General features: G+C 34.4%; 7 protein-coding genes across 7 annotated transcripts; 5 read left to right on the top strand and 2 right to left on the bottom strand.

Annotated features, from left to right (window-relative positions):
* Positions 1–261: 261 nt before the first annotated feature.
* Positions 262–964, top strand: EIN_376600 (hypothetical protein; the record flags this gene model as incomplete). The annotated part of the gene is made up of 4 exons (XM_004182783.1): positions 262–335; positions 405–519; positions 605–855; positions 916–964. The coding sequence occupies 4 exons, from the start codon at positions 262–264 to the stop codon at positions 962–964; spliced, it is 489 nt and encodes a 162-aa protein (XP_004182831.1).
* A 505-nt stretch (positions 965–1,469) lies between these two features.
* On the top strand, positions 1,470–4,009 carry EIN_376590 (type II inositol-1,4,5-trisphosphate 5-phosphatase precursor, putative; the record flags this gene model as incomplete). The annotated part of the gene is made up of 2 exons (XM_004182782.1): positions 1,470–1,875; positions 2,022–4,009. The coding sequence occupies 2 exons, from the start codon at positions 1,470–1,472 to the stop codon at positions 4,007–4,009; spliced, it is 2,394 nt and encodes a 797-aa protein (XP_004182830.1).
* Positions 4,010–4,051: 42 nt separating this feature from the next.
* On the bottom strand, positions 4,052–6,217 carry EIN_376580 (hypothetical protein; the record flags this gene model as incomplete). Its single annotated transcript, XM_004182781.1, has 3 exons — positions 4,052–5,064; positions 5,124–6,004; positions 6,048–6,217. 3 exons carry the CDS (start codon positions 6,215–6,217, stop codon positions 4,052–4,054), a joined length of 2,064 nt encoding a protein of 687 aa, XP_004182829.1.
* Positions 6,218–6,610: 393 nt separating this feature from the next.
* Positions 6,611–7,672, top strand: EIN_376570 (hypothetical protein; the record flags this gene model as incomplete). The annotated part of the gene is made up of 1 exon (XM_004182780.1): positions 6,611–7,672. The coding sequence occupies one exon, from the start codon at positions 6,611–6,613 to the stop codon at positions 7,670–7,672; it is 1,062 nt and encodes a 353-aa protein (XP_004182828.1).
* A 699-nt stretch (positions 7,673–8,371) lies between these two features.
* Positions 8,372–10,492, top strand: EIN_376560 (hypothetical protein; the record flags this gene model as incomplete). The annotated part of the gene is made up of 1 exon (XM_004182779.1): positions 8,372–10,492. The coding sequence occupies one exon, from the start codon at positions 8,372–8,374 to the stop codon at positions 10,490–10,492; it is 2,121 nt and encodes a 706-aa protein (XP_004182827.1).
* An 827-nt stretch (positions 10,493–11,319) lies between these two features.
* On the top strand, positions 11,320–11,949 carry EIN_376550 (hypothetical protein; the record flags this gene model as incomplete). The annotated part of the gene is made up of 1 exon (XM_004182778.1): positions 11,320–11,949. The coding sequence occupies one exon, from the start codon at positions 11,320–11,322 to the stop codon at positions 11,947–11,949; it is 630 nt and encodes a 209-aa protein (XP_004182826.1).
* Positions 11,950–12,311: 362 nt separating this feature from the next.
* EIN_376540 (plasma membrane calcium-transporting atpase, putative) lies at positions 12,312–12,761 on the bottom strand (the record flags this gene model as incomplete). The annotated part of the gene is made up of 1 exon (XM_004182777.1): positions 12,312–12,761. A coding segment is annotated over one exon (450 nt), but the record flags the coding sequence as incomplete, so codon positions are not given.
* Between the last annotated feature and the right edge of the window lie 30 nt (positions 12,762–12,791).

Here is a 12,791-nt window from a genome sequence, read left to right as displayed (position 1 = left end):
GTAAGTGCATATTGGAGTTCTGCTCGAGAGAGGAGAGTAACTGAGTTTTTCATTCACACAAGTATTGATCGAGTAAACAAGTAAAAAAACTTTATAAAAACAAAGTTAAAAAAAAATCAATCAAAATATTTTTCTTTGCACATTTTATTAGAACTTCAAAAGGTAAAATAAAAATTTAAAATTAAATTTTTTGTTTCAATTGTTTCTGGAAAACCTGGGCGACACTTCATTCTTAAAAAAAGAACTTGAAAAAAACAAAGGATGAACGTGGAAATTCAAAAAGGGTGTGAGGCGTACAACCAACTCGACATTAACACAAATCAGTTGATCGATAAGTTTGTTTAACACACGACTTGGGTTAAAATGTGATTTTATTTAAGATCTCTTCAATACTTATAGCGCAGATTAATTGTGATTGCTAAGAAAATGGACAACAACAAAGAAGCGATCGATACGATTATCACAGAAACTGAGATGCTTGTCGGCATGGTCGATAAAATAAGGGAAAAGGAGAAAAAAGTTTGTTATTCAACAATAGTTCAAATACTATACATTTTAGTATATTCTTTTTAGGTTGAAATAGTAAAGTTTTACTAACAAAAAGGCATTAGACTTGGAAACAAATAATCGCCAAAAGGCCGCACAACTTCTTTTAATAATCAAAGAGAAACATCCCGAATATTTGGACGCTTTTTCTTCATACACAGAAAGAACACTCACTTTTGGACAAATCGAAAAAATGATCGAGCAACTTGGGTGCACCGTGAAAACAATCAATGCACAAATCGAACAAATCACTGAAACTCAAGTGTCTAAGAAAAACCTTGATAAAGTGATGGATCAATTAAAGGAACAGTTTGTTCTATTTTATATATTAGTTATATAATAAGATATATTCTATATATTAACTCACAGGAGAAGACAAATTAGCAGATTGATGATGATGTCAACGTTTAAGAATTGAATTTTGATTGTTTGTTGAGTGGGGAAAACAAATGTAATATTTATAGTATTATTAATTATAAATTATATGTAGAACAAAGAATAATTATTATAGTATAATTATTAATTATTGAGTGTTGTATATAAATGGAACACTGATAAAAATTGTTATAATATGAATTAAAAAGTCGATACTTTTATCTTAAAAAAGTCATGTTGTATTGAAAAAATGATGAGGTGAGTTACAAAATTTTGCAAATAGTTAATTTTTTGTCATAAAAAGAATTATATTTTTAATAATTTCAAATGTTAATAATTAAATTAGAAATAGAAATGTAGAATTATAGTAATTATTGTTTATTATTATTTTAAATCCTTGAAATATCAAGTAATAATTATAAATAATAATTATAAATAAACACCTTTTTATCAGTACACACTACTTCTTTTTATATTAATATAAAACTAAATATATACTATAATTGTGGATATGAATAAAATGAAAGATAACCATCTTATAGTTGTAAATGCGGTCGATTGACATCCCAAAGACAAGTCAACTTTCTAAGACAATTACAATGTCTTTCGAACCAAATAAAGACAACACAGAACAACAACGCACTCGTTTTTTATCGACAAACCCTACTTATCCGACAATCCCAAAAACAGAGTCTCCAACATCTTTTGAAAAGCGTGAGTGGGTTAAGTCAACACGTGCAACCGTTAATTTTGCGTCACCACAACGTGTTACTGCAACCAAACAATTTCTTGCAACTTCAAAGAACACAACTGTCGATGACACAGAAAAGGCATTCAGCCCAACAACAAGGCCATCAACCTCTTTTGTTCCTATAGTGCCTCGAATGTGGATTGCCACGAACAAAACGCCATCCAAAGATGACATCTGTAAGTTACCAGAGCTTTACAAAGACTGTTTGTTTGTATAGTTTAACTAATGACAATAATATTATTATTAATATGGTATAGTTCGCTATTATTTATTTTTAATGGTAACTTCCATCAGAAAAGTTCCAAAGAGGAATGTTGTTAAATACATTAATTGACGAACTAACACAAAGTGAACTTGTTTGTGACGAGTCCGAGCGAGTGGCTGGAGAAGTCTGTACTTGACCAACTTCCTTTTTATGGTGTTCCAAAGGAGTTAAAGGTCTTGGTGTGTACATGGAACATCAACCAAGGTGTATTCAGTCAAGATGTTGTTAACACGTGGACTCAATATATTTCTGAAGGTGCTGATTTGGTATGTGCTGGTGTACAAGAACTTGACATGTCTGTGGATGCTTTAATCACTGGGAATAAATACAGTGAAAAAGCTGACAAATGGGAGTCTCTTCTCTTAACTTCACTTAATAAAACAGGTAGAGACGAGTATGTAGACAGTGGGTGGTATCAGTTATGTGGTGTTGTGTTGTTCACCTTTGTGAAAAAGTCGATTAAAAGTTTAATAACAAAGACGGGAATTGGGTCATGTCGGACTGGTGCTATTGGTGGCACACTTGCAAACAAAGGGGGTGTTGTTATAGGTTTTCAAATCTATGACTCGACCATTTGTTTTGTGAACTCTCACTTAGCCGCACATCAAGGGTTTTTAGAACGACGAAATAAAGACTGGGAAGAGATCTCTAAAATACGGGTGGAGTACTTATCGGGGGCAGAAACGACACGACTTAATGTGTTAGATCATGACATAGTCGTATGGCTTGGTGACTTGAATTATCGAATTGACTTGGACGATCAAGAAGTCCGCAAATTAGTCGTTGAAAAAGACTTCAACACGTTATATCGGAATGACCAGCTCTACACTTCTCGTATGAAGAAAAAGGTCTTCCACAATTTTGTCGAGGCGCGTCTCAATTTTCTCCCGACGTTCAAAATCAATCAAAACGGGGAGTACAACGACAAACGGATTCCTTCATGGTGTGACAGAATTTTATATAAAACAGAACGACGACATGGAGTCACAGTCGAGAAATACAATTCATTTGAATTATACAATTCAGACCACAAACCGGTCTCTGGGGTATTCAAAGTGTGTTTACAACAGATCAATCAAGTGAAGAAGAAAACTGTTATTGACTTCTTTAATAAGGCAGAGGAGTGGTATAGGAATGTAGTAGTTCCTGAGGTGAGTGCGCCAGTCACGTACTTTGAATTTAAAGAACCCGAATTGATGAAGAGTTATAGCCAAACCCTAAGTATTCGAAACATTGGGAAGACGCGGATGTACTTAGAAATGAAAAAGTCCAAAGAATATGAAGACGCTGTGCAATATAGTTGGGTGAAGATAGATATGAGCACCGACCACGTCGATATTACAGAAGGGAAGGATGAAGTGTTAATAACTGCAACCGTCAATTACAACCAGAACAACTCGTTTTTATATCAAAACAAAGAAGCCTGCAAATTTGTTTTTGAGATCGCAGTTAAATTTACAAAACATGTGATTCCAATGATCATTAAAGTGTTTCCAAAACAAACATGTGTTGGGTTGAGTTTGAACGAGTTATGTCTTCTCAATACACCAGTCATAGGAATGACGAGTAATGTCTATGATAAAAGTCCATTTTATGTTCCCAAAGAGGTGTATCGAATTGTCGATAAAATGAAATCTCTTCGAGAAGATGAACTTGAATATTTATTTCAATTTGAACCAAATGAAAAACAATTCAACGACGTCTTACAGGCAGTCGACAACGACTTACCATTTAGAACGGGGATCTCTGCAAGTAGTTACTTTGCTGTTTTACTACTGATTGTGGCGGGGTTTAAAGATTCCTTGTTACACGATGATTTTTTAAGTCAAATCCAAGTGATGTCACAGAATGAAGTCATGGTGAAAAGGTATCTAACGTATATGATGTTAGAGTCACACAAGAATCTATATGTTTTCTTAGTCAAATTTATATCGAATTTGATACTCAAAGGCGTTGACAAAAACAGACTCTTAGACGTCTTTTCGAAAGTGCTGATCCATACACAAAAGAGCGATACCGACCTCATCACATCTTGCTACAACTTCCTTGAAAAGTCTCTTCAAATTTTGTAATTCAATTTTATTCAACAAACGTTCACATGACAATAACTTATTTCACTCAAACGGTATTAAAGAATGTGCATTGAAGAGTTCGTCTTGTTTTGGTATACTCATTTGAATGTCACACTCTAATAACGAGTCAATTCCATTCAACATTTCCGTCTCATCTTTTTTGAGCTCTTCCGCTTGAGTTAATAACACAGTGATATCGAGTTTACTCACTTCACTTTCGTTCTCCTTCTTCTGACTGCCTTTGGTCGCAATTTCCTTTAACATGTTGAATGAAATTTCATTGGAAATGCTCACACTCTTCTTTGAAGTCTCTTTTGTTTTCATTGATGACTGCTTTAACACATTCGTCTGCATCACTTTGTGCTTCGCGCGATTTTTAAGAGAAATCTCCTCGTCGATTTTCTCGATCCCGTCGATCTCTTGCGCAACGTCAGAATTTTTTATAATGTCACACACGTCTTTTTGTATTAACAGAAGCCCTTTGACATCTTCCCGGTCTTTCTCTACTTTCTTAGCTTTTAAGTCGTTTCCACTCACTTCAAAGTATGACGAAATCCCTTTCAAGCGACTCTCTGTATATGCATTCAATCCTTCTATATTGTATTTGGTCCCAATGATCTTAAGTAACATGATTGTTACATAATGAATGCATCCTTGTTGCTTCTCGTTGCTCTTCACACTCTTCTTCGTCACATATCCCAGCAACGGAATCGTTTCGAGCAATTCATTGACTTGCCCTGTCAATATCATGTCTCTCCAAAATTTGTAGATCTCGACTATGTCTTCACTTGAAGTCGGCTGTTGGAGCATTTCAACCAACCCCATTTTAATTTGCTGGCTGAATACATATGTTTTCGATGACTTCTCAAGCTCTTTCCCAAACAGAAACTGTCTCACTACCAAAAGTGTCATATGTCTGATATCGCTATTCGTCGAATTGAAATTGGAGAGGAACTTCACAAAGTTTGTTTTGTCGACTCTTTGGAGAACCTCCTTTTTCAATGATCCAGTGATTTTAAATAGCAATAAAGTATTCAAGAATGTCTTAGACTGGTCTGAAAATAAGCATGATTTTAATAACACTTTTAATAATAAAATAACTATTTAAACAAACTAGTCTGGTCGCACTCTCCGAAGATGAAAAAGCAGAAGTCTGCCTTAATCAAGTCGTCAGTAATTGCAGTCAAGCACTCACAAATGAGATCAAACACCATTTCAATGAACGGTTTTGCTTCGTTTTCATCAAACTCCTTCTGTGAAACAATAGGGAAGTCCAAGAGTCCATGAAGTCTTCGTACATTATCGTTAATAGACCCGACTTTATTGTTAATACTTTTTTTGACAAAGTTGAGTTGTGCTATTTTTGAAGCAATTTTGTCGCTTTTTGGGATGTGTTCAAGAACTGTCTGAATAATGACTTCGCTTATTATTGGCTTCACACGAACACCAAATTCGCCCAATATACTTTGAACTGCTGGGATACTCCACTTCTCATTCTTGTCCAAAAACTCCGAAAACTGAACGATGAACTTGACAGTAGTGATCTTGTCTGATATGGACGTCACTATTTTTAGTACAATTTCTTTGGCTTGTGTTGTGATCTCTTCGTTCCCATCAGAATTTGTGAGAGAGTCAAATATGACCCGAAGAACAGTGTTATACCCAAGTATTTGGTCGAGCTCATTGACCATTTGGAAGATGACCACACAATCTCTCAACGCAGTCAAACAACTTTTAATCTCTTCGTTATTCCCAACCATCTTAGTTAAGTCGTTTGGGATCTTTTTAATTTCCTCAAAATTGGTTCGAACAGAATTTTCGTTACACGCCTTTGTGTAAAAATCTAAGAGCTGAACCCCTGCCAACTTCACCTTTTTCACTGTCGAGTTGACACATTGTCTTATCACTCTGATCATACTTTGGTCTATCAATGATAATTGATCACGACAATTTAGAGAGAGCTCTCCCATAGTTTTTGTCGCTTTAATTACATTACTATATGTTACTTCCAATAACTTCGATGGAAATAAATACAAACGCTTCAACAGTAATGTTCTTTGTTATGTAATCCTCTAATATGCGGAACACTTTTGGTAACTTGACTGGAGCAAGTTCCATATTGTGGTGCAGTCGGTTGAACGCAGAAACGTTAAACTCTTTCTCGTCAAGTAAAGCATACAAGTTCTTCTTATATTTCGACCTTAACATCAAATTTCAAGTTTTCTTTTTTCATTCTATACTATTCAATAATAACATTTCTATACCATTTCTATAGTATTTTAAGTTATAATTTGGAGAGTTAATATAGTTTTAATTGTATTATTTAAATACTATACATAATACTATATTAAAATTAAAATACAATTAAATTTAAATGATTGTAATATAATAAAAAAACAAATAATAAATAATTATTGGTATTATAATTAGATAATAATTAAATAATATTAAAAATTATAAATTAATAATATAATTAATTAAATATTAATTCATAACTATTCAAATTTTTTATTTATAATTAACGAGCTAATTTTCATCAATAGAATACTGAGGGTTTTTACTCTTATTTCCAAAATTCGAAAGAAAACTGGAAAAAGGAAAATGTCTGAAGAACCCCCAACACAACTTGAACACTTAGTCCAACAAATTGCAGTTTTAACCAAACAAATTAGCGACCTTCAAAATGTAGTTGCTCAAATCCCAACAATAGTAGAAAATACGATTAAAGAAACGTTTGAAAAGTATTTGATTCTTCCACAAGACTTATCTCCCGTGTCTACCCAAAAGAGTCAAGAGAAATGGGCCAAGCCTGCGAAAACCTCAAAGTCGTCTGAGCAAAAAGATAGTGCGAAGAAAGAGGAGAAGAAAGAGAAGAGGGAGAAAGAGGAGTCCCGCATATCGCAACTTACTGTTGGAGATAAGAAACAATTAGTTTCATATTTATGTGAGTTACCCGACAAACAAACTGCGTTTGGTGTGAGAAACGGAACGATTTATTCTTATGATAGGGGAAGTGGTATTGTAGTTGCTAATGGCGAACCCGAGGCATTCCCCGACACTCAAGATGAAATAGTGAATGACATAGTAACGACAAAAGACGCTGTAATACTTGGAACGTCTGCTTACGTCTTAACTGTATACCACGATCGAGTTGAAAAACTTGACATATCTGCACAGTCATGTTGTGTATTTAACAATGAGATGGTGACTGTCTGTAAACGTGGGATATCATGTATGATAGGAGGGAAGAGAGAACTTCTGTCGAAGTTAAGTTCGAAAATAGAATTAGTCAACCCAATAAAAGTTCGATCGTTGAAAGACAATGTCGTAGTACTCGATCGAGACAAGAAATTATTAATTATCTTAGACAATCAATTTAAAGTAATTAAAGCTTTGAACATCAAAGAGGCAACTGATTTCTGTATTTTGTCAACAACACAAATAGCTTTACTCTTTGATAATTCTATCAAAATATTTAATCTAGCAAAGAACCCATTCTTTGAAAAGACTTTCAGTTTACAGTTTGGAAAGGACAAAGTCAATTTGTTCAAAATAGAGTGTTCTGAGAAAGATGGGAGTGTGTCGATTATTGGACTCGCTGTCGACTTAAAAACAGTGTATGCCTTCCCTTTGGATAATTTTAAACCCAATAAAAAGGATTAAAAGAATGCAATTTTTTATTTCGTTTGTAATTTGAAATGTGTGAAGAAATAACATTTTTAAAAATTGTAAAACAATTGTTATTAGTTATTAATTATAATTATTATTTAATTATTTATTACTAGTTATAATAAATATGTGCTTTTTATTGTGGCAAAAATGACGTTGTTTTTACAGGTTTCACAAAAAGTAACTTTTAGTTAATTTTATTAACTTTATACTATATTTATTCAATGATTTTGAAATAAAAATACAATCAAATTACCAATCTGTTTTTTTAATTATTACATACTAATAAAATACTATTTATTAAAAATACTTTTAAGTATTTTTGTATAGTTTATCAAGTTATAATAAACCAAATAAGAATAAATCTTATTTCTTCTTTTTATTTAACTTACCCATCCCATGAAACTTTAGATTCTATAAATTCAAAATTCGTCAAAAAAAGGGGAAAAAGCGACGTCCAAATAGAAAAAAACTAAAAAAGATTTGAAGTTTTATTGAACTTAAAAAAAAAATTTCAAATCCACAAAAAGTCAAACAAATTCTCTAAAAATACAACATCGTATTTCGAAGGTTATTTCAAAGAACAAAAAACCCGATATTTGAAGAGAAAATGCTGAGACGTTTTGCACAAAGAATGAATAAAAAGATAAGGTACACTTTGTTCGAAAAAGAAAGAACCAATAAAAAAAAACGATGTCTTCACTTGGACCACAGCTGGAGATCGTCTTTTTAGAGAAAGTTGTCGAACACCTTCCAGACTCATCAAGTGCTCTTAAATTTGTGTTTGTCAACAAAAAGTGTTGTTCTGCCGTGCATTTCCAACACGAGAACGCGTTTTATCTCCGCACCACTGCGCGCGACTGTAATAGTTGTGTGAAGTTTCTTCGTGAGTTTAAGCTCTTTCCCGGGATCAAAACACTTGTGATCAATTCAAGTTATTTCAGAACGTTTAAAACGCATCCCTTTCTCAACCAAATCCAAAGCCTCAAACTTTATGACTTGAATTATAAAAATTTCAATTTTGTGGCGGGCTGTGAAGACAAAATCATTGAAATTGGGATGATCGTCGACTCCGACCAAAAGCAACCCACTGAGAACTTGGACTTCTCCAAATTCCCTCTTCTCAAAAGAGTCATATTAAACATGAAAATTCTCTTCCCACTCTCAACACTCTTTCCAAACAAAACCCAACATTTCGATATGGTCAAAATCGTCACCCCCCTTCAAACAAATTTCGTCGAGTTTTTTAAGGAGTTCAAGAACATCGAAAAGATCGTTGTGGTGTCGAACACACAACCAAGCGTATTTGCTGATAACGTCTATAATTTGTATGACGGGTTTGTGTCCGACTTTCCACGGAACTATTTCTGTAAAAGCGTCAAGTTCACGCTGCAAAGAAATGAAGGAGGGTGTGACGTCTCGCAGTTCTATAAAATCATGGATGCGTATTACCCGAGTGAAATTCTACTTGACATGACTGACAAGTTTGATGTCGACTGGAAATATGACTTGGATGAATTGAGAGGGTTTAAGACATATGAAGACTACTTCCATAAAAGGCATGAGGGCGACCACGACTGCGAATACTGTTTTGCGGAGGGGTATTCGGTCTCCGAGGAATTCATCAATGAAAAGTCGAACCAGAATACTGATGCCTTTCTCGCGTTAGATGATAATGTCTTTGGAAATGAAAAGACCAATCAACGACGAAGTGCAAAGAAGAAGCTTGCGGAGCGGAAAAGGATGTTATTTGACAAAATTGTGAATGACACTGAAATCGACTTAACGAAGTACACACAACTCCAAAACATCGAAGTCAAATCGCCTGTTATTAATGTGAAAAAGCCAGAGAACTATTGTGAGAGGAGGAGAGTCTTAGCGTCGGGGCAAAGTGTTTCGAAGCGAGATGAGCAGAAAGTGTATACTTCCATTAGGAGGAATTTAGATATGACAAAGGAGATCTTCACCAATGCTAAGATGATTAAATGTAAGTTGTTACAGAAGACTATCTTCCCTATAACATTGAAGCGACTGACATTAGAAGACTGTGAAATCGTCAGTTACAAAAGTGGGACATGTTTCCAGTTACCAAAGAGTGTGACGTGTCTCACACTGAAGGGCAATGTCGATCAACATGCACTCCATATTGAACGATCGCCACTTATTGAGTTGCAGCTGCTTGAAACTCCCTTTGTGGAGATTAATCCATTCCCACAAACGTTAACTAAAATTAAGTTGATGAACGTCAACTCGTCGAGACTCATGAATTTCAGTAATTGTATACTGACTTCACTGGAGCTTGTCGCGTGCCAAAAAGCAGGGTTTGTTTTACCTAATTTGCGATTGTTCCGCGCAGACGTGTCGAATGTGTATATCAAGAATATCGAGAGTGTCAAGGTGCGTCGTGCGGAGTTGTTCCGATGCTTTATAAATGAGCAGGAGAAACTGGTGTGCGACCACTTGTTCTGTTTTGGTGACATTTGTGACAAACACAACAACCCATTCTTCGAATCGTGTTTTGAGGAATTGCCAATATCACCAAATCGGTCAGTCTCATCGCCTACTTACAACTCAATGATTGTAAACAACTCAGTGGAGAAGCGAGGAGTGCCAGCCAACCCTTTCTCGCGAAGTGCTGAAAGTATGGACGTCGTTCCGTTACAATTTGTTGGAAGAGGAGCGGCACAGAGTGACGGGATTGTTTCTCCATTCAGGCCGGGGATGATAGAAAATTACCAGCAGTTTGGCGAGATTAACAATCAACGAGATATTAAGAGAGAAAAGTGGAGTGGAAAACAAATGCTATTGGATTGATGTTATGTGCTTTAGAATTGAATTGTGTTTTTGTTATTCGTTTTGGGATGTAAAACATTTCTCTTTTAATTGCATTCATTTGAGTTACTAGTTAATAATTCTATAACGATTAGTATGTATAGCATTTATGTTTATTTATAGTTCATTTCTGATTTAAATATAGTTCGTAGAAAATACAATCCACAATTTTTTGTGAAAGAAAAAGTGGATGATTTGTCCCAAATTTTTCAAAACTGGAAAAAAACCATTTATTTATAATATTTTTATAAAAATATCATAGTATAAAGAAATAACACCGAATTATAATAACTTAAATGATACTAATAGATCAGTTGATCCAAAACCCCTTTCCTAAAATCGCTTTTTTTCGAAACACATATTTTAAATGAAAAAAATAGGTTGCAAGGTAAAATAGAGAATAGGATCTCCATAATAAACCAGTAATCTGGTAAAAGGAACTTCGAAATGGAAAAGTGTTGTTTGTTAGTTTTTTTCCACATTTTTTTTGAATTTAGGAAAAGGAAGCAAAAAGAAGGATGATGAAATTTAGGTTGAAATCGATAACCATATTTGCTATCAATCGGGAGTATTGGCCAATCATGTTCATACCAAAAATACATTAATTTAAGCTTAGTTAAAATTAGTATCATTCACCACGTCATTGGTATGTTTTCTAATAAGAAAACATACCAACTTTTTCCCGTAGTAATAGATGATTGAACGCCGTTGGTATCAAAAAATAAGGAAAAAAGCGAATTTTGGAGAAGACAGCACAGACTAGGGTAAACGAACTATAAAAGGGGCTTTCAACTTATATTCCATCACAAATGGAAGCAGTCTTAGTATCACAAGATTCATCGAACCAAACCACCCATGTATGTATCACCCCACTTGAGAAGAGAGTCCCAGTACTTAAGGCTTCCAGAGAACAACGGAATTTACAGACTCTTCAACAATGCCTGTGTATCTGTCTCCTCTCGGAGTTCGCAGATATCACTATCAAACAGCCTGCGAAGAAAAGTACTGTCACACAACAGTATATGCGAATGAAGTCGATCGACTTTGGTGATGGAGAACTCATCGTCTTAAAGGACTATCTCAAGAAGAGATGTATTGAGCATAAGAACGACGACATAGCTCGGGGCGTTCCTGTTAAGACTGCTGTTCGACGATTCCAGAATAACAAAAAGATCGAACTGCTCCACTTGTTAATAGACTTGTTAATAGTTAGAGGTGGGTATGAATTCGATTCAAAATACACCGAAGGAAAGAGCGGTACTAACAAGCAAGAGTTCATCAAAAGCGTCTTGCGGGATGATGTTGTCGTCATAAGTAAGGATGTCATCATCGATAGAGCTTTGAAGATCAACGAAGTCATTCAAAAAGCTTTAGAAGACTCCAAGAAGGATTTGGTAATTAAAAGAGGTGATCCTATCATCAATTTCGCACTGTTTTAAGTGCTCAAACCGCTTTGTTCATATTCACTTGTATTGATTTCACTCTTCTTCTTTGGTTCATCATATAGTTGTTTTTAATAGCTCTATTATAATATATTAAATGTCTTTTTTCAAAGCAGTGTTTTCAATGTTTTTGTCGAAAATGGTTTAATATAGTTATTAGTATAATAATTATATTAAACCATTTTATTATATTATTATTATTATAATATAATAATATATTTATTATAATAAGATAATAGTAAAAATATAATAATAATATTATTATTATATATATTATAATAATAATATAAATTGGTGGTGTAAAATATTATAAGTGAATAGAATAATTTATTAAAATAATAACTAAAGAAATAGAGCGATTACTTCTCTTCTTTTTCGACAGCAAGCAGTTTCTTGTGCTCTGTTGGACCTTCGGAAATCGAAGAATCGGAACTCTCAGAGTCTTCCTCTTGACCAGATTCCTTTGACTTACAACAGAATTTGCAACACAAAATCTTCTCAAGGAGTGACGGCTCTCCTTTGAACTTCTTTGGGACTTCCTTGGGGACTGGGATGAAAAATGAAATTTGCCCAACGAGAAGTGTCAAGAAGGAAAGGAGAAGGGAGAACAACCAACCTTGCCATGACAAGCCATAAGTGTCTTCTGATGGGTTAAATTCAACACCGCCAAAGAGAATGCCTAAGAATTGTACAATAACAAATTGAACCACTACTGTACCAAGAATGATTCCCAAAAAGATGTAGTTGGTGAATACATTCGAGAAGACGTTGTGCTCGCCATTCACCTTACGCGAGTTAAACTCGTTGAAGACTTGGCAGAAGACAAAGATGTTGAAAAT

This window comes from Entamoeba invadens, assembly GCF_000330505.1.
Source record: "Entamoeba invadens IP1 unplaced genomic scaffold scaff_1105074724957, whole genome shotgun sequence".
Taxonomy (NCBI): Eukaryota; Evosea; order Mastigamoebida; family Endamoebidae; genus Entamoeba; species Entamoeba invadens.
This window is presented reverse-complemented; position numbering and strand designations above follow the sequence as displayed.